The sequence below is a fragment of the Akebia trifoliata genome, chromosome 12 (assembly GCF_017979445.1).
Source record: "Akebia trifoliata isolate Shusen 1 chromosome 12, ASM1797944v1, whole genome shotgun sequence".
Lineage (NCBI taxonomy): Eukaryota > Viridiplantae > Streptophyta > Magnoliopsida > Ranunculales > Lardizabalaceae > Akebia > Akebia trifoliata.
The window spans coordinates 22,892,634-22,914,223 of record NC_141386.1 but is presented as its reverse complement, the minus strand read 5'-3'; the positions used below and the strand labels follow the sequence as shown (position 1 = coordinate 22,914,223).

Below are 21,590 nucleotides of genomic sequence, written 5' to 3'. Positions count from 1 at the left end.
GGTCCACCTGAACCCAAACGACCAACCGAATTTTCTTGGTTTTTTTTAATAAAAACTTAATGATAACTCGTCGTAGTCTATCACTAGAATATCTCAACTTGTTTACCTCACCAATGGTAGATCTGCCTAACATAGTTGGACTAATATCAGATTGAACCCTTCTTGGCACGTACTTTGATAGTGTTTTTGATAGAACTAGTTCCAATAGTGGTAAGTGCATTAGATGGTTTGAAAAGAAATTCCTTCAAGTTTAGGGAATAGATATAGTTTGCCTCGACCCAACTTTTCTAGCATAATCAAGTTAAGTCTCAGTTATCCTGATTAGCTTAAGTCCCCATAAGCACTAAAACCTTGATTTTGACTCCCTTGTCGATCATTAACTGTTCAAAATTAGGCTAATCTGGATAGTGCAAGATTTCACATGACAATTGATCTCGAGGTAGCCGATCAATTTGACAACCCAGATTAACTAGCATATAGACCACATCTGCAAAAGATCATTGTAATCTAGTAGCAAAGCCACTCCTCACAAATTCAAACACATTCAATTCTGGCTACTTGTGCATGAAAATATTACAAGTTGCTATATACATATTTAATCCAAGCATGAGCCATTATTCTCACAACTTCAATGCCATGTACCTTTTTACTGTAGCCACGGACAAGCTCATGCATCATTCTTTCCTCGGAGATTCAGTGTGTACTCGCATGTGCCCAGGTGTTTCCTTTGTCCACCATAGATAGAATAGGGATGAGAGTATCATGACCCCAGCTGCACATCCAATGGCTATCCCGACAAGTTGTCCCACACGTTTTTTGTCATGCTTTGACGGAGAACCAAAACCGTTGGATCCTACAAGATAAAAGGGAACCAAAAAGAAACAGAGGTTAAATGCATATGAAGATTGGATAAAGTATGTTCGTGAAATATCAATATATGATTTGAAGAACCTTGGTAGACATGGATTGCCGACACTAGTGGCCCATAAGTTGCTTGAAATGGAATGCAGCAAGTCCCTCTACCAGCCCAAAAGAAATGGATCTCCATTATTGTATTGGTCACATTTGCCTCAAATGTTTTCACAATGGCTCTCTTGGATCCACCAGCTTCATCTTGAATGTTGAAATCTTGGAGAACTCTCTCGCCCTACAATTTTGCCATTCACAACCCAATGAGATTTATGGCTTCAAATGTAAAGAAACAAGGATCAGTTTGCTCGTCGAAAGATAAAGTTCAGCACATATGGTTTGGACTTGACATTTACACATAAAATTGAAGCAACCAATACAGGTTTGGTAGCCATTTTATGGTATCATGGTAGCAGAGGCATGTCCTAGGTTTGAAAGATAAGGTTCCGTTTAGATAGAAAGTAGATACTAGCTAGGAAGAAAGTAACTTTAGAAAAAGTAGCTTTTAATAAGTAGAAAGTAGTTTCCTCTTGCTTTCTGAAAAAATGTAGGATTTTTACTTTTTAAAAGTAGTTTTATAAAATGAATCCAAAGTTACTTTTTAACTTCTTAACTTTCAAAGGTAAAAAAAGTTGCTTTTTTAAGTGTATAAAAAACGGGCTCTACATCTTGATCGATTCTGGTGTAACTGAAAATAAATGAAATCCAAATGATTTGGGTTTGTGCGCAACATCAACAGCTTAACAGATAATAAGGAAATGCAATCAATACCTGAATATATATGTCAAATAAGCGTCTTCCAAGACTTTTCCAAGACTTCGAATCATCCAATACTATCTCTGCAAAGTGGAGTTCAATGTTATATCTTCCATTCTTCAAACCAAGGCTATAGTACCTCAATGAGCTTGGTGAAATCCTTGCTGTTTTATATAGTTCGGAGTCCAAAGTCCCCATGATTTGAGACTCTGTATTGGTTTTGTATTGAGGGCCATTTGGGTTGGAGATGAAAAATCCTGTGTTGCTTACTCCCCATTGATGCTCAGAGTTTGTGTAGAGTGAAGCAGCTCCCAATGTTTCCGAGTCATCATAGAAATAAACATTGGATGCAGATACTTGGTCCAAGCCTCCACAATTGATAGAAAAAGAAGAGTCTACCACAGCAACAAGAGAATGGGATTTCAACATTATCTTTTGAGTTTGAAATGAAACTAAAACTGTTACACAAAGAGAAAATCTAAGGTATCCTTCTAGTGGATCACAGAGAACCCGCAATAGCATATAAAGTGTTAGACCCACCTGTAGGTAGGTAATACATCTCGTAACCTTCACTAATAGAATCATCTTGAGAGGTTACCACATCATTTATTGGTCTTCCTCCAAGCTCTTTTTAGAACCTTTCTCAAGGCATACCATTAGAGTTCAAAAATTGATCTAACAAGACCAGATTACCTGTGGTGCAACCAAATATTTGTGTGGATATTTCTGAATTATTCTGTTACACTATATGTATATATATAGGGGGCGGATCATGGGACATATGTAAAAACAATGGTTTTTCAACATATGGGTTAGAGGTTTTGGATTGAGCTGATTTTTTGTGAGGATGGTCTCTATGATGAGAAGATCATCCTTGCAAAAAATCAGCTCAATCTGAAACTTCTAAGTCCATAAAAAATGATCACTTTTGATGGGGTTGGAAGTTCCAGATTGGACTGATATTTTTTTAGGATTTCTCATCATAAGAGATCATCCTCACAAAAAATCGGCTTAATCCGAAACTTCTAACCCATATGTTGAAAATTTATTATTATTACAATAATTTGTAAATCATTTTTGATGGACTTAAAAGTTTCAGATTGAACGGATTTTTTGTGAGGATGATCTTCTTATCGTAAAGACCATCCTCACAAAAAATAAGCTCAATCCAAAACCTCTAGCCCATATTTTGAAAAACCATTGTTTTTACATATGTCCCATGATCCGCCCCCATAGATAAAATAGAATAGATTGCATGATTACAAGTTTACAACCAAGTTTTAAAATCTCATTTAAATATTACATTTTGGAGAAAACTGACATGGTCTTGACTGAAACATTCCAACTTCTAAGACAATCCAAAATATACAATGTCTCAATCAGACCTAATTTTTTGTGCCAACTTCAGCTAAAACTGGAATGTTCCGCCAAAACATTCTGAATTGGTATGATACTCTGAACCATGATTGCAAGCATTCAATCCAGTTTCTAATTATCATTGGAGCTCTAATCCACAAATACCTTGTAGTTTAGACTTTTATCTTTCCTGGTAAACTGATATGCTGAGCCCATAAAAAAAAGTAGTGAAAAACAAGTATACAATATACATTAAAGGGAGTATCATTTTGTGTAATTATTTATTCCAAAAGATTGAGAAGTAGAAAGTTGTCTTCCCAAATTGAATCCCACCAGTAACCGAATATAACAGTTCTAAGCTCTGTACGCAAAAAACTGACAGAAAATGGTGCATAGGGGTTTATCATTCTGTCGTTTCCAAATTAGAATGATATATAACAATGTGGGAAGGACGGTCCCAGATGGAACTAACTGCAATCACACCCTTTCCCCCCCTCTAGTAGAAAGGACAAGAATCCAGTATTGTAGAAGAAAACAAACCTTCAATGAAAAATTTGCAGATTTTGGTGTGAATAAGGGCTCTAAAAGGGCAAGAGGAAGATCAAAAATGATATTGAGGTAGTAGGAAAAGTTATGGACATTCCTTGACTGAAGATGTGGTTCATGATAAAGAGTTAAAATGCTTCAATAGAATTCATGTTGTTGACCCCAGTAATTGGGCTTGTAAAAAATGTTGATGGAGTGGGTCTCCCCAAAACAAAATGAAAACTAGAAGCACCCTTTGGCCTCTTGTTAACAAAATTTCCCTGATTAAAAAAATTACACAAAGCAGGAATTTCCAATGCATCAAATTGGGTTCAAGAGGAAACGGGGGGGGAGGGTTGCGGGGGTTGGAATCAATCAATAGAGCCATGATTTATATTGATCATATAATGAGGGACTTTAAAGGCCTAAAAAATTTGTAAATTAGTTCCAAAAATGCAATGACTATGCTCACCTGCAATAACTAATGATGCAATACACCACTGATAACAGTGTTCCCATCCACAAACAAGAAAAGAAAAAGAAAACAGCATACATAATGACTGGAAAAGTGTTTTATTTTAGTAGACTTTCTCTTGAGTTTGTCACCTATTGGAACTGATCCTACATTTTACGGAATGTGTCTGTTTCCAAATTTTATCTTTCCTCGTATTTCCACTCATCCATCTCAATATCCTCATTTCTATACAACACTCAATTTATTAACATGATGCTAGAAGAATTGGAGAATGATTGTCAATACTCATAATGAGAGCTTGACAGATATCTATGATAGAACGTAAACGCCCTTACATAGAAATAATAGAAGATAAAATGATAAAAAACAGAAAATCATAAACATAAACATTATTTCCAATACTCCCCCTCAAGCTAGGGCAAATATATCAACTAAGCCCAGCTTAACAAGATGAGAGTTAATGACAGAAGGACCAACAAACTTCGTAAGCATATCCGCAAGCTGATCTGAAAAAGTTATAGAGACTGTCTAAAGAGCACCAATTCGAACTTTCTCCTTGAGAAAGGGAATATCAACCTCTATATGCTTGGTCATTTCATGAAGAACTGAGTCAGAGGTAAGCATGATGACAGATTTGTTATCACAAAATAAAGTGGAAGAGCCAGAAATAGGAAATCTCAGCTCCGTCAGTAAAGATCTAAGCCAAATAAGCTCACAAGTGCCAAGGACTATAGCCCGATACTCAGCTTCAACAGAAGAATGAAAAACTACACTCTGTTTCCTACTTTTCCATGGATCAAGTTACTACCATGGAAAGTACAGAAACCAAATGTAGATCTCCTATCTATAAGAGAACCAGCATAATCAGCATCAGTGAAACATGATAACTGTGACTGAATAGTAGACGAGTAGAAAAGTCTAAGACCAAAACAAGATTTCAAGTAGCGAAGAATACGATAAACAGTATCAAGATGAGAGGAGCGGGGAGCATGCATGAATTGACTGACTACACTAATCACAAAGGTCAAATCTGATCTAGTGTTGGTCAAATAAATCATCCGGCCTACGAGTCTCTGATAAGAAGAATGATCAGATAAAACATCACCAGATTTAGCAAGAAGACGATGATTTTGATCCATAAGAGAAGAAGCAGGACAACCAAGTATCCCAGTGTCTTGAAGAAGACTCAAAGTGTATTTGCGCTGAGATAGCGAAATACCATAGCGTGAGCGGACCACTTCTATCATCGAGAAGTACTTGAGGGGACCCAAGTCTTTAACCTCAAAAGCACGGCCCAATAACCTTTTTACTCTATCAATCCATTGTGCATCATATCTAATCACAACAATGTCATCCACATAAACCAAAACAATGGTGCAATGACCATCCACTCCTCGATGAATAAAGCAAGTATGATCCGAGTGGCATCTGGAAAACTCCATAGAAAAAATAACATCAGAAAAGTGTTGAAACCAGGCTCGCAGGGACTACTTCAAAGCATAAAAAGATTTTAAAAAGCGATAGACCTTCCCCAAATACTCCCCATAAAGACAAAACCTAGGAGGGGGGACCATATAAATAACCTCAATCAGATTACTATTCAGAAAGGCATTCTTTACATCAAGTTGGTAGAATAACAACCAGTGGCATGCAACTAAAGATATTAGGAGGTGAACAGTGGAGAGTTTGGTTACAGGAGCAAATGTAACACCAAAATCTTTTCTTGGAGTCTGCGTAAAGCCCTTAGGAACGAGGTGTGCCTTGTACCAATCAATAGTGTCATCCAAGAGATATTTAACATTGAAAACCCATTTACAAACAACAGTCCGCTCCCCAGAGGGATAGGGAACATGCTCCCATGTGTGATTTTTCTACAAATCTACTTAAGATCTCGCAACGCCTTAGATACAGACCAAGGAACTTGAATAGAATCAGTCACGACAAGGTAGGCTTAGTAAGAAGGAAAAAGTTCCTGATAGGAAACAAACTGGGCAATAAGATGTTCAGTAACACCCCCCCTCTTACCTTTGTGAAGAGTAATAGGCAAGTGAGAGTCAGAAATAGAAGGAATATAAGTAAGAGTAGAAAATGTTATACCCGAGTCTAAAGAGGAGGTTGGTAAGGTTTGAGAAAGGGGACGACGAGAGTAAATCTTCAGCGTTGGTAAAGAGAAGATGGAGAGAAAACTGGAAATGGTAGCACTATAGGAAAGGGATCCTGTAAAGGAAAAAAGTCTTGTAAAGAAGATGTAGCACGAAAGTAGGGAACATTTTCAAAAAATGTGACATCCAAAGAGTGAATTACACAATGAGAAATAGGATCATAATAGCGATACCCTTTTGACATAGACGAGTAACCCAAGAAAACACACCGAATGACTTTGTCATCTAATTTTGTGTGACGAGGGGTCCTGTTTTGAACAAAAAAAGTGCATCCAAAGACTCTAGGAGTAATGAGAAAGAGAATGCTATCAGATTGAATACCATGAAGAGACATCTGTCCTCCTAAGGTGTTACTTGGAATGCAGTTAAGGAGAAAAGCCGCAATGAGGATAGCCATATTCCAATATAACTTGGGAGCATGCATCCCTCGAAGAAGACAACGGACAATATTCATGAGGTGGCGATTCTTACGTTCTAGCCACCCCGTTTTGTTTAGAAGTATATGGAAAAGTCAATTGATGAAGCATATCATGCTAATGGAAATGGGATCGAATCCCATCACAAATATATCTCCCCCCCCTAATTATCAGGCCTTAAAGATTTAATAGTGACATTGTACTAAGTCTGAAACATTTTAAGAAAATTAACAAAAAAGGGAAAACACCTTAGAACAAGAATGCATCAAATAAACCCAAATACAACGAGAATAGTGGTCAATAAATGTAACATAATATCTATGACCATTAAAAAGGCACTCACATATCAGAATGAACTAAATCAAATATTGCATTAAACTGATGCATGCAAGGAATATAAGAAGTACGTGTGTGTTTAGAAAGCTCATACATAGAGCACTAAAAATTGTTTCTACTACAAGAAATTTTTAAAGTATGAAATAAAAAACATAAGTGCTGAAAATTAACATGTCCTTAATGAACATGCCATAAATCTAAAGTCTAATAAGAAAAAGTATGGAATACAAAATATGTACTTGTGGGCATGATACCTGAGGCCACAGTCGAAGATAAGTGAGTATGAGCATGAATCTGATCTCGTACAATAGCGACAATCTGAGTCTAAAGTTGTTGCAAATCAATAGTGCTAAGAGATGATGGAGGATCAGTGAGAGGAACTGGTGATGACTCAACAGTGGCAACACGAGGAACAAAATGCCCCAAAGTAGGAGTGGCAAGAGATTGTAACAAATGAGGATAGAGTTGAAAATATCAAGCCTTCTCAAGGCTAGTCTTCCCCACAATGACTACAAGTAAGACCGCTTCTTTTACCATGACCACGGCCTCCACGACCACGACTCCCAGATCCCTGAGCATGAGTCAGAGAAACCTTAATTGGTTGCTAAAGCCATTTGATCTGTAACTAGTGCAGAAAGGATACCAGGGGCCTAAGTCTGAGATGGTACTACATGACGACGACGCTCATCACTATCAATAATTGCACAGACCTCAAATAAGAAAGGCAAAGGAGAAAATTTAAGGATCTAGGTTTGTAGTGCCTCAAACTCAGATCATAGGTTCATAAGAAACTAGTATGTCTAATGTCGAGAAATCCTCTTAAACACATACCCGACTGCTTCTTTAGACAACTCAGCCATAGACTCATAATGAGAGAGCTCCTCCCAACAAGACCGAAGAAAACCAAAATAATCAGCTACACTCTGAGTACTTTGAGTAGCCTGTGCAATATCGCGATATAACTCCTAAATCCCCAAATCATTCCGAACATGCACAATGTCTTTTAGTGAGAGCAGACCACAAAGAGGAGACCGTCTCATGATACATAAACATGGTGTAGATGCGTTGCTCCATGGAATTAAACAACCACCCAAGAAGGGTGCAGTTGTCGATCTCTCATTGTTCAAATTTGGGATCGGTGATGATTGACTTAGTAATGGTGCCCAAAATCCATTTGGATTTATCTCAACTCCCCAAATAGAGTCTCAAAGAACAAGACCATGATTGAAAATTCCGACCATCTAATAAGACATTGGTAATACGTTGGGCTGAGGAATTTGCCCCAAGAAGAGTATTAAATTCCTTGATCTCTTGGTTCAATGTCATATCGCAAGAAAAATAGGAGGATTTTCAAGAGCAAGGCAATAAGATGGAAAATTTTGTCTTGAAGGGAGTTTTCTTGCAACCTCAAACCAATGCGCGATCACCCACCAGAAAAAAAAAACAATAACAAAAGAAAGGGGTGGTGAACCTCTGTTACACAACCTAGCCACGCCAAAAAACAACAATAACAAGAGAAGATGGGGATGGTGAACCTCTATCATACAGCCCGGCCAAAAACAAGAAAATTATCGTAGGACTTTAAACCTTATTGTAGGGTAGCAAGGAGGCACAAAGATACACAAAAACTCCATTGCAGGGCAGTAGGGCACCCACACAAGATTATAAATCTGGAGTGATTCACCCAGCAACCCCATAGAACAACCTTACACCATAGCAGCCTCACAACAGCAAATCCTAATCGCAGGACAATCCAGCCAACAACATGGATCAAATCGAACAAGGAACTACATCAGTGCAACCATCGCATGGTGTGATTAGGGTAAAAGAGGGAGAGAAGAACCCCCTAAGGGGAGACCCTTCAACGAAGACTCCTTGTTTAGGTTTGGTCCTTAAGAGTCAGATGGGTTGTTGGGAAGATAGTAGAAGATAGGGAGATGTCGACTGAGCAACTCCAAGAGGTCTAGGAGTCGATTGAATAGATATCTTCATTTTTGGATTCATAATTTGGGGTGATGAACTAAACTCGATAGTTATATGAGTGAAACAAAACAGCTTATAAATTGGCAGTAAAAAGATTGAGTCTCATTCCCTATGTACAAGAGTTAAACAGAAGTAAACATAAACAGCAGTAGAAACTGTTTACAAGAGAGACACAATCGATGGATTCCCTATAGGCTTTGATACCAAGAAGAATTGGAAAATAATTGCCAATACTCATAATGAGAGCTTGATAGATATATCTATTAATAAACGAGTGAATAGACATAAATGCCCTTACATAGAAGATAAAAAGATAAAAAATAGAAAAACATAAACATAAACATGATTGGAATGCTTTGTGATAGCCCAACATTCAGCTCAATAAAGCATAACTAGTTTTACTATCGTCTTATAAAATTTTCCTTTTAGTTTAATTGGAATGCGCCTATCACATGGCACTTCAGAAGTGCATCTCCACTTTAACCATCCAGTTCTTATTCTATCTATTTTTTTCATGGCACAAGCCGGTATCATCAGAAATTATTCCATCATTATTTATGTTCAGAAATGAAAACAATGTTGTGCCCAACCATGGCCAAGCTACGACAGGTCATGCTCAGCCCAGCCCAAGTTAGGCCCTTGAAAATGCATTTAACCATTAAAAACATTTTTTTTTCCTAATTTCATTTAATCATGAAAAACATTTTTTAATGAATATTCGGGAATGTTTTAGTATTCCAATGGTCCAAAGCAAAGCTAGTTTGAACCTTGCTAATAGAAATGGCACCGACATAGGGTAACAAAAAAAATACTCAATACATTATTCCTCTATAGGGAAAAATAAGGTAAGAACCACAACAATATATAGAAGAAATGGTTAAAGACCACTCAATGTAGCATGGATACAGGTACAGGCATCAAAGTCTGACACGGGTACTGACAAAAAAAAATCTGAAACGGGTAAAGAGCATTTGATCCAGCAAACCCATAAAAATAGTTAGTGAGTCGGCATAATATCTTAAGTAACTTATAATGAAGTATTTATTTATTTTCTTTACATAATGGAAAAAAATATTAATGGATTATGTAAATGGAATGTTCTAGGATATGCATCACAAATCCATAGCAAGAGAAATGTACATGTAGTCCATATTGGCAACAAAAAAAAAAATCAATTTGGAGAGGTAACAGTCCATGAAAAATGCTAATAGATATTTTGCAATAAGAAAATAAAGGCACCCAAATCATTAAATGAAAAGTTTTGTACTTACAAGTTGGAACTTTGTTAGTGCAAGTAGAACCCTCTTGAAGGCAATGCAACATTCCTAACACTTTTCTGTATTCACCAAATTCACCAAGAGCTTTTAAGAAACCAGTATAGATATTTGAATCAAGTAACTAAGCTTCTGAAATGACATTTTCATTTTAAATTTTTTATCTTTCATGATATAAGTAGATTGATACTCTAAGGTGCAATTCAGTATAGATATTTGAATCAAGTAACTAAGCTTCAGAAATGGCATTTTCATTTTAAATTTTTTATCTTTCATGATATAAGTAGATTGATACTCTAAGGTGCAATCCAGTAAAACTCCTTATTTGTTTGTGCTCATAAGCTGGAAACAAACTGATGATGCCAAAATTGTGATCGGTATAACTTGGACAATGATTTGTGTTAGTGTCAGATAAAGGGCATCTGACTTGGACACTCCAAGGGAAAATTGATATGTTGACAATCTATAGAAAGATGGATTTAAATTTCAAAATATTTCCATGAAATATTTTTTTTTGTTATAAAATTATATATATCAGAGAGAATAATTTATTTGTAACAGCATGTACCAAGCACCATTGATCCTGCTTTTTCTTACTCCATATATATATTTTTTATTGTAGTAATATGAGTTATGAGTGTCCTTTAGTGCTTGTTTTATCACCTCCTAAACTTTTATCAAATTTTCAGTAGTTTGTTTTTTTAAATTCCATAATATTACTTCCTAAAATTTTATAGCATCTCAACATTATAGATATATTTCCGTGAGATATTTTCAAAACCAAGCTAGAAGAAAATATAAACTGAAATTTGGAAATTAAAACCTTGCATAAAAGTAAACAAAAGTGAAAATCTGGAGTGCTTTTGGGTAGAGATAAGTTAGGAGTGATACAGATAAGTGCATTGTAATAATGTGTATGAAATGGTCTCTATCACTGATACGGTGGAGCTCAATATCTCATCACATATTTTAGAGATTTAGATTAGGTTAGGTTGATTGCTGGCCTTATAGGCCGATGAATAGCCAATTATAAAATCCTGCATGAAAAATTCCACGTCTATGAGTTTTTATCAAAAAAAAAGAAAAAAAGAAACCCTTAAAGAATAGCTTTCCAAATCAGGAGTGGACGATTCCATTACTATCTCTTCAGGAAATGTCAATAAAGAGAACTTGTTGAATGTACAGGCCTAGCTACATGTTATGCATCAAAAGAAATGCCTCACCTGTCAAATAAACTGTTTGCATTCATGGAAGTCCCAACGAAATTCCTGAAAGAGTGATAGACAGTATTTGCTAAAAGGTAAATATACTACCTAAAAGAGAAGTAGCACTTGCTCATTTTATATAGTGTGTGCGGTCCATAAAATGCGTGTTGTGTCTGGGGTTATTTGTGTGTAAGGGTAAAATAGATAACTTACATTGCCAATCCAACTTTGGCATAATTCAGAGGGAAATTCCCGGAGATGGGGTTGAAAGATACATCTCTGCAACGAAGTAACCAAAAATAATAGCTAACTTTAGATATACTCCAAATAATTATACTGTAAACAGTGGGAGAAGACATTGCCATTCAACTCTATTTGGAGCCAGTTAGGATCCATATTAAGGGTTTGACACTTTTTAGGGGTTATGCTGCCTGTCAACTTAACGCAAACCTCCTCCTTTATTTGGACTCAGTCCAGCAATGCAGCAATCAAAATTAAGTCTCTGATCATAAACTTATGTAGTTAACAGACCCCATGAACCAGAAGAAACAAAATATATTTATTAGATGAGTAATAAAGACTGGAAAAAAACAGAACAGTCTAATTTCAACTTGTCACTTACAAAGCACCGAGCTTTGGAGTTATGATATTTGAAGGTACCTCCCCAGTCAAGTTATTGTCTCCAAGATATCTGAGAAAATACAAAATGTTAAAATTTGGCAGGGATATCAGATGGAATGATGAATCAAAATTTAACAGGTAGCACCTACAACTTCCACACCCATTGAGCACAAAGGATAAAATAAAAAATAAACCTTGTCAGGTTCATAGATGCTGAAAATTAATGTCACTGATTGAAAATAACAAATGATTGTTAACCAACCAACTACTCCAAAAGACCAATCTGTTGGAGGGGGAGAACTATGAATATAAGAGGGTCATGGGACCTAACTGGGGTATGACACACCCGATAGTGGAGGAAAATATACACTCAATAATCCCCCTCACCCATAAGGGTGGAAAGAATTGAACCCATGACCTATACAGACCTAGCATTCTGATATTATGTTAACCAACCAACTACTCCAAAAGACCGATTTGTTGGCGAGGGGGAGAACTATGAATAGTCACGGGGTTTAAATGGGGTATGACACACCCGAGAGTTGAGGAAAATATACACTGAACAAAGATCAAATATATAATATAAAGAACTTGGTTAGGTAGAAGCATACAGGCAACCTTGTTAAATGAGTAATCATGCAAAATCATTGATAGCTTTATTTGCAGGTTAAAAGTGCTATAACAAAAATCAGAATTTGGAAACTATATGTTTCCATTGCACAAGTAGCTCATTGGTCCAAAGGGAAACAAGAAACCAAACAGTCAATCTTTATAAGAGCCTTGGAAGTTGTTCACGTTAGTTAACTTGTATTTGTTTTCTTTTGAGGTTCTTTTTGTGGGTTTTGGGGTGTCTAATAAATTTAGACTTCATCTAAGGGAAGAGAGGAATTTTAGAACTATGTAAATAGAGGTCTTCTGTTCTGTATGAGATGTCTAGTATTTTGTTGCACTAGCAACTCCCGGCTTTATAAATAGAGAGCTCTACGGCTGTAAAACTTGTGAGAAAATAGTGATTGCTCTTGTTCAAGGTGAGTGACCTAGGGGTACCCAGAACCCATTACATAATCAGAACCTGATATGCATGAAGTCGAGTATGGAGCGTCCACACCGGGAAGTTACCTCTAGATTTTGTGCCTCTACAAGTACTGTTTGGCTCATCCAACATGTACTTGTTATTAGGGTTCATTGAAATTCAACCAACAAAACCAATACAACTCCATTGTTCTCAGGAAAAGCCCAATAGTGATCCCTTTGGGCCCATAAGAATAATAACATAAAATTTGAGACTCTATTCAGACATAACACCTCAGACCCGCCTATCTTGACAATAGTGGACCAAGTTTGTCATGTTCAATAGCATCTACGAGTCGCTAGCCTTCAACAAAACTCAAATACAATAAATCACCAAAAATCTCAGTCCCAATGATTTTTAAAACTTTTTCAAAGTGTAAAATCTGCGGATGAAAATACTTAACATGAAATCTTTGAAATTGGCCAAAACAGTGGGATATTATCTAGCAACTCTAAGGGAATTTTTAAGATCGTAATCGGCTTAGAAAAAGAACAAAAATCGCAGCAATTCAAAGAGACAAATCACTTCCAAATTATTATGTTGTTGGCCAAGTTTGAATCTACAAAAGAATCCAAAAATTCAATCCCATTGGCAAAAAGAGAGCTCATTCTGAAAGTAGTAGTAGTCATACAATAGAAATAGTCATAGACCATAGGTCAATGTCAAATTGGGGGTACTCTCCTCAGGTGCAAATAGATAAAACAATGCACTCCCAATTGCAGGAAACTAATGGTATTGATAAATGGAAGCCACGCTTCAACAACAATCAGAAAATGAGGAAAAAGCTCAATGCAATAATGATGAGGATCGAGCTCCCCCAAAATCAACAAAAAAGTATACATGCAATTGGGATTTTTATAGAAAAAAACCAAAGCCTAAAGGACCAATCTAACCCATAAAATCACCCCAGAATAATCCAAACCATCCAAATTATCAGAAGATAAAACTACCTTATATTAAAAATACCTAATATATCCCCAAAAAGTTCTGTTCTTTCTTGTTGTCTTTGTATCTCTTCAACTGGCTGGATTTCGCACCTTGCCAACTCTTGAAAGTTCAAAAAAAGAACACCCTACTATGGGTTATACTAATGGTAGTGAACCAAAAACATAAAGAGTATCTTTACCTATCCATCATCTTTTTCCAACTTGCTACTTCCCATTTATCTCGATAACAATATGTCTAAGAGAAACATTCAAACTTTCTTATAAAATAAAAAAAACAAAAAAACCTACCAATTTGGTGGGTGAGATATGGGGCTAGCTCCTCATAGGCCTGACCATAAGGGACACAACTACCATAAGCCTCCTAGAAAATAAAAATAAACAAAAGAAAGAAGAAAAAAGTCATTTATACTTCACTTTTGGCCAACCTTTGATAACCACCAACTTGGTGGATGAGATGAGGTGCCAAACACCTTCTTTGTCTCACAACCGAAACTCTTTGCCCTTAACCTCTATGGTTAAACTAGATTTGAGTCACTACTTACTTGAAAAAGTGAATTTCAAAACATCTTTTTATGGTGTCCATTCACACCTTAACTCTTTGAATGATGGCGACTCCTAAACCTACGTAGATGAGGTCAAAACCAATTGAACCTCACTTATCTACAGGATATTTGAATGATAAACAAAAACTAATTCTAATTCTAAGACAACTACAAGCCCTGGAAAAAAAAAATCTAAAGAAAAACATAAAGCATTTCAATAAAAAAAAATCTGGGCTTATTTTGAAGTAATTCTTCATGTGATCGATTTATTCAACCCCCCTCCCCTGGCTCCTTGGGACTGCAAACACTCAATATTGTATTGCATCTATGGAAAGAGTATAGGCAAAAATTTATGAAAGATACATATAAAATTTATCATTCAACTGAATTGATCATGTAGTCCCCATTATTTGGAATTAGGTTAGATTATGAGGACAAAAATTTGGTTTGGACTATTAATAGCATGACAGAATTAAAATGCTGAAGAGTTGATATTGAAACTCGACTTACAAAATTTCCAAAGACTCAAAATTTTGGAATGAGCTTGGTATCTGACCCGTTAACTTGTTGAAGCTCAAGTCCCTGTCACAATCTCAATAAAGAAAGAATTTAGAGATCTGATATATAAAGCCTTAATTTCTCTAATTAAAACAAAGGGAGATCAGTTAGTCAATCTCCACATGGTAACCTAAAATCTCAGTGACAATGAAATATTCAAACTGAAAAAGAAAAAAAAAATTAATAGAAATGATAAGTTTCCCTTGCTACAAGGTTCTAGACTGAACAAAAGGTACATTGAGAGTTAATTGACATACAATATCTGGCAATAGAATCTCCATAACTTACAAGTATTTCAACTTAGGAAAGTCCCCAAGTTTCCCTGGAAGTTGACCAGCTACTCGACTATTTCTCAAAGATCTACAGTTAAAAAATATAATTTCATTTATGTCAACCTAAAAACTGTAATAAATTGATTTTTTTTTCCTCTTCAGAAGCTTACAGAATGGATAAGCTCGTTAAATTTTCCAAGAAAGAGAGAGATGAGTCTTCCCCAGTAAGGTCACCGAGTCTCCTATATAGGGATACAAAGAGGTCAGAAACTCTACTTTAGTAAGATCACAAACTTATATCAGTATTATGTCTGAGCCAAACTCATGTTCTGTACACATAAAATGCTAATCATATATGCAATCCTTACAACACAAGAAAGGATGAAAATTTAAATGTAAAAAAGGAAAGCTCAGAGAAGTTTCTGCCATTTCTAATGAGACAGTAAGTGATGTTCTGTTAACTTTTGAAGAAAGGAACTCCTCCAGTTTTGTGAGTCCAAGTTTCAACACAGAGAAGTGCTACTCTACCTTACTTCCAAGTGATTCACTTATTATTTGACACATAAGTACTTTCATATCATTTCGTTAATCTTTTTATTGTGCTTTCTTTTTTTACTTGACTTTGACAGGAAAATCTAAGGTTGAACATGAAACCTCATGATTGCAACAGAGTTCCATAAAAGTTTTAAACCCAAACATTGTGATTTTAGGACCAAATGGTGCAGCAAATATTTTCGCCAGTTTATAAAATATAAGCACACTACTTTCAACAAGTAAAAAAAAATTGAAAATGAAAAGTTAAGCTCAAGTAAGTAGCCCTGATGATATGAGAGACTCCATTATGATCTGTGAATCCACTTCTAACTGACTGAAATTTTCTGCAAGGGAGATGGATATATTTAGCAAAACATTAAATTACTAACTTCAAAGAAAAATAGTGCCTGTTGTAGTATTCTTAGTTTTGCAGGATTATTTTATTCTTATGTCAGTGCAATTTTAGAATATAAAGTTTCACAATGACTTGGTCATTTGTATAAAGTTTGACCACGAGGGTTTTATATGGCTATTTGGCCATATAAGAACCAGTTGTTGGTGCAATTAAGTTTTGGAGAAGCAACAAATTCAATCTTTCCATGTAAATAAAACTTTTAGAAACTAAATCTGCCACAAATGATCATGAAATGTTTTATAAATGAAATAGTTATGTGGGGTGAACATGAACAAATACTTCAGCACATCCAGCATTCAATAACTGAAAGCATGAATCTAAAACATGTATTCTTTGTGGGGGCTTACAACTCCTCTAGTTTTGTTAGAGCAGAAAAACTGTTTGGGATTGGCCCTTCAAGCATTGTCCCTTGAAGTCTCCTGTGAATAACAACAATGCATTGGTCAATAGAATTTGTACAAATTTTCACAAGCATCTTAAAACTTTGGAAGCACATTGAGAACTGTGCATACAGGTCAATGAGTTCTGTAAGGGTCCCAATGAACTCTGGTAACTTTCCAGAAAAGCGATTATCAGATGCCCAACTGTGACAGAAGAAATATGAACACCCATTAACCAACTTACAAGAACAAAAGTAAAAAAAATTATGGTAATTAAGTTTCATGATTTCAGCTGAAGAATAAATAAATGAATAATTACAGTTTCTTAAGGGACTTCAATCTTGCTAATTCTTGTGGAATCTGTTCACTCACTCCGCTACTGTCAATGTACCTGAAAATAAGGCAAAGTTCACATTTAAGGATTAAAAAGCTTGGCAAGATGAGAAGGTAACGTATATTTACACAGCTAAGTAGAATACATTCTTCCAGCCTCTGTGGAATACACGTGTTGGTAGGGACTTATCCAACACTAGTTTTCTCCCATGTTGGACCACCCCTAAGTCAAAATTAACCCCAGTGGGGTGAACCAAGTAATCCAATTTATTTTGCATTATGTTTTATTCAGGAATATGGCCAATGGGCAAGAAAAGTAAGTGTTTCTAGACATCCTCTGATAACATCTAACCAAGTCAATTATTGGCCTAGGAAGTCCAATTGTTGTAAGCTATGTAATGGGGGTTTCCCAAACCCATATATGATAAGTGTGTGAGGCAGAAGCACAAACATGATCACATCTGACCTTCTTCTCTTGATGGAAGAAAAATAGCTTAGGAGCCTACATACATCATATTTGGCCAGGCATTTATGTGTAAGGTTGGAGGGAATCAACACAAAAACCTATGAAATTCGAATATAAAGGAAACCACTCACAGTTGCTCTAAGGAAGTTAAGTTTCCAAGCTCCCTTGGTAGAGGGCCAACAAAATTGTTTGAGCTAAAGCTTCTGTAACACAGAATATATACATATTTAGGAGCATATAACCAACTATGGAATTAGCCACAAATTTACAAATTAATGTACAAAGAAAGTTTTTAAAGATAAGAAGCAGAAAGTGATTTCGAAATAGGTTTTTTCCACTTGGGTAGGGGTATTTTCGAAATGTTTTTTCGTTAGCTTATAAGAAACAAAAGGGGGAGTATAAATAGTTGTTATCATCCATATAAGTTTTTTTTTCCTCTTTTGCTTGTGAGAAAGAAACCCTTCAAGAGGAAAAACAAAACTTTATAGACCATTACAACTATCTATAACCAATTAAAGCCAAGTTATTTCTAATAAACTAGGGAAAAGTACTTAAAGGACCCTGGCGGAGGGATTTTTTTCTAAATAGTCCCTAAGTTTTGGGCAGTCACTTAATAGTCCATTTAGTAAATTTTTATTTTCTTAATAGTCCTTGAACCCTATTTCCCACATTTCTCATGATTGAATGCCCTAACCGTTCAAACTCACTGTTTTCATCCAAAAAAATTGGATTTTTGGCATCTCAATCGAGTTTTGGAGACTCCATTCCGCCTGAAAGGATCTAAGAAGAAAGAAGAAACCAATTTTCAAGGTTTTTTTCAAACATTTTGAAGATGCATGTAAAAAAAAACTAAGGTTTTTTCACGTTTTTACTTTGTTTTTGGATGAAAAACGATCAAGAATGGTTCGAATCTATTCCATGTATTTTAGTTAGAAAAACTCAAAAATAAAAAATGGGTGGGTTTTACCAGTATCGAGTTCACCACTTTTTATTTAACAAGTGGTGAACTCAACTCAACAATAAGAAGAGGTGAATTTGACAATAAAAGTTATGAACTTGACAATAAATAAAAGCCGGCGAGTTTGATAATAAATAAAAAATCGTGAGTTAGACAATAAGTAAAAAAGCAATGAGTTTGTCAACCATGAGGGACCTTTAAGAAATAAAATTTTTACTAAGGGACTATCAAGCTACCGCCCAAAACTTAGGGACTATTTATAAATAAATCCCTTTTCCAGGGTCCTTTAAGTAATTTTTCCTATAAACTAAAACTAATGAAAACACATTCCCAAAATGCTCAAAAGTGTAAACCCTTTGGAACAAAAGAAGTGGTGATTTTATATCACCAAACCCAACACTAATAAACACTTACAGAGAGATCAATTTTGTGAGATTGCCAAGTTGTGGAGGCACAGGACCTGACAGATTGTTAATGCCAAAGCTCCTGTTTTATAATTAAACAAAATGATCAGAAAAGAAAGCAATAAAACCAACATGTATTTGATTGAGAAAGTATTTGATAAATACAGATATTGCATCTTGGATAGTTGTCCAATTTCAGCTGAGATGGGTCCACTCAGAACATTTTGACCCAGATTCCTGAAATCACAGTTCAGTGCAATTTGCTCAGATAAAACATAATAATTGAACAAAAGCTAATGAAGAACAGCTAACGTGACTGATCTATCTTTACTTACAAGTCCATCAGCTCTCTTAAATCAAACAATTCTTTTGGGATTCCATCCGAAATGTCCAAAGCGTAAATCTTGCTGAATCAATTAAAATCACCCCTTAAGAAAAAAAAAACAAAAACAGAAACAATAGAGAGAGAGAGATTACAGATGGGTAACGTGGCAAGTGTTGGCGGAGCAATCACAGGCAATTCGAGGGTTGGCATCCTCAGAGGCCCATGAAGCGTTTGGGGTGCATGGGTCCATTGTGAAATTCCATTTTTTTCCCAAATTCCAGTGATCCGATAATGCTTTCAAAGCAATTACTGACAAGAAAGAAGAAAAAAGAGAAAAAAAGTTCAATGAAATTGAAGAAAATTAACAACAGAAAGTGAATTTATGTTCCATGTGGAGACAGAGAGAGGGAGACCTTCTGAGGGATCGGTGACCTGTTGTGGAGCTGCAAAATAAACAAGAGAGAGAAAAATGGAGCAGCATAAGACCAGAAACCCCATTTCTCAGCAGAAACAGAACAAGCAGAGCTAGAGAGAAAGTAGTTGTTGAAGATGGAATTGTTCTTGACTGCGAGAGAGGGAGTGAGACAGTGAGAAGGCCGGCAGCCATTTAAAAAATATCTTTGAAGGAGGACCTTTGTGAGTGGAGCTTTCTCTCATCTTTTTCTTCTTTTTAGGTTTTGAAAAAACAATAGAAAGAGAACAGATTCAACAGAATCGAGTCGTCGATTTCTTGTTTTCCTCTTTTATTTATTTTGAGGAAAAGTCTTCTTCTGCTACTACCCATATAATACAAGTAAAATAAAAGAAAATGCTTATTGTTGTATAGGGTTGATTGATAATAGGGACCACTAAGGATGGAGTTTATTACTCTTCGAGACTTTCTTGTTCAAACGAACGCTACCGATGAGACTCGGATAAGATACTCTTTGTATTTTGAATTGAAGGAGAAGAAAAGGAGGATCTTGTCTCATCCACGCATGATATTGAGATGTCTCAAGCGTGTTGTCATGGTCTCCAAGTATTTGTAAAAGAGTTGTGTTGTGGTAAAATTGAAATGATAAATGATTCTTACATTGTTGATGTGGAGGTGAGCACAAAACCACATATGCTTTTCACTTTTCACTTATATGAAAAACATACATTCACATCAATGATGTGAGAATCGATTTACATTTTAATGTTATTTCAGTACTTTCCTTTTTAAAATCATAATTCTCGTGAGAAGTTGGTGAAATATCGCATCAACCTCAGCTCATGGATTATATGAAGAATAATGTTGAAGTAACATTGTGAGGGATATTGGTGTGCACAAAACCATAGATGTTTTCATTGAGATCTTACTCGTATATCAATGAAAAGCATATATGGTTCTAACACGCATCCACATCAACCAATGTCTCCCACAATATTACTCCAGCATGACTCTTATACGAAATGTGTTTGTAATATATCACTATCAATTATTATTTTAAAGGTCCAAATCTAGTGATCCATAAAATAAAAAAATTCATGAATCCAATTAGCTAGTATGAAATCCAATAATTGGGATTTATATGCCTTAATAATATGAATGGGAACATGAAAACTCAGCACCCGAATTTGAATGGTACACAATAGATTCGAGTCCAAGGTACGTCTGAATCCAAAACATCCCTTGAAAGTCTCAAGCACCATCGAGAACAATGTACGAGGTAAGCGATGGATTACGTCTGAGGATGTATGACCTTTTTCATTAATATCCCGAGATGGGGAGGAGCTCACTTAACATGGGCTTGAACTAAAAAGGATTGGTAGATCATCCACCCATGCATGTGCACTAACATGAGGCATTGCCTAGCCCAATCAGTTGTAGAAACGGGCTACTGACAGTCGATGATGTCAGTCTGACACGCAGTTGTTAACATGCTTAGGTAGTTAACCAACACACGACATACAAATTGACACTCAATCATGTAGGCATGGGGTAGAACCTAGTATGACATTGACACGTGTGTAATTGCACATGTGTTAACTTCCGTGAGTAGAATGTTGGAGTGAACAATCTTTGATACACCCAAGTGTCTAGAACTCTATAGATAGATAATGGTTTATTTAAAAGAAAAAGTAAACAATTTTCTCTATTTTATGTCCTTTACCAGATTTTACACTTACTTGGCTGTTGAAATGCAATTGCATGCAAGACTCATTGGTGATTTGCACGAATCAATCAAACTTCAATTCAGATCATAAGAGCAGTGGACTTTGCAGTAATAAAAAATATCCCCTTTATAAGAATTAACAAAATTATTAGATCAGGACAATCAGTCCATTCTAATCCGATTCAACACATAAATTCAGTTAAAAATGTAGGCGGAGCGGCCACTTTG

The 21,590-nt window shown here is 35.8% G+C and overlaps 1 protein-coding gene across 1 annotated transcript; it reads right to left on the bottom strand.

Annotated features, from left to right (window-relative positions):
- Positions 1 to 500: 500 nt before the first annotated feature.
- LOC147389082 (uncharacterized) lies at positions 501 to 20,008 on the bottom strand. The gene is made up of 19 exons (XM_086417966.1): positions 19,638 to 20,008; positions 19,377 to 19,533; positions 19,235 to 19,306; positions 19,065 to 19,136; positions 18,910 to 18,981; positions 17,669 to 17,740; positions 17,058 to 17,129; positions 16,871 to 16,942; positions 16,706 to 16,777; positions 15,580 to 15,651; positions 15,426 to 15,497; positions 15,090 to 15,161; positions 12,020 to 12,088; positions 11,611 to 11,676; positions 11,416 to 11,460; positions 10,190 to 10,254; positions 1,681 to 2,060; positions 952 to 1,147; positions 501 to 853 (listed from the first exon to the last, which is right to left on the bottom strand). Exons 1-19 carry the CDS (start codon positions 19,720 to 19,722, stop codon positions 675 to 677), a joined length of 1,962 nt encoding a protein of 653 aa, XP_086274092.1. The 5' UTR covers positions 19,723 to 20,008; the 3' UTR covers positions 501 to 674.
- Positions 20,009 to 21,590: the final 1,582 nt, after the last annotated feature.

Excerpts from the sequence above, each read along its gene's own strand:
- LOC147389082 (XM_086417966.1), bottom strand. The coding sequence starts at position 19,722 with ATGGGGTTTCTGGTCTTATGCTGCTCCATTTTTCTCTCTCTTGTTTAT. Across the intron at positions 18,982-19,064 it reads CTATCCAAGATGCAATATCT|GAGCTTTGGCATTAACAATC; the intron begins GTATTTATCAAA and ends ATTATAAAACAG. Across the intron at positions 15,498-15,579 it reads TTAACGAGCTTATCCATTCT|ATCTTTGAGAAATAGTCGAG; the intron begins GTAAGCTTCTGA and ends TTTTAACTGTAG.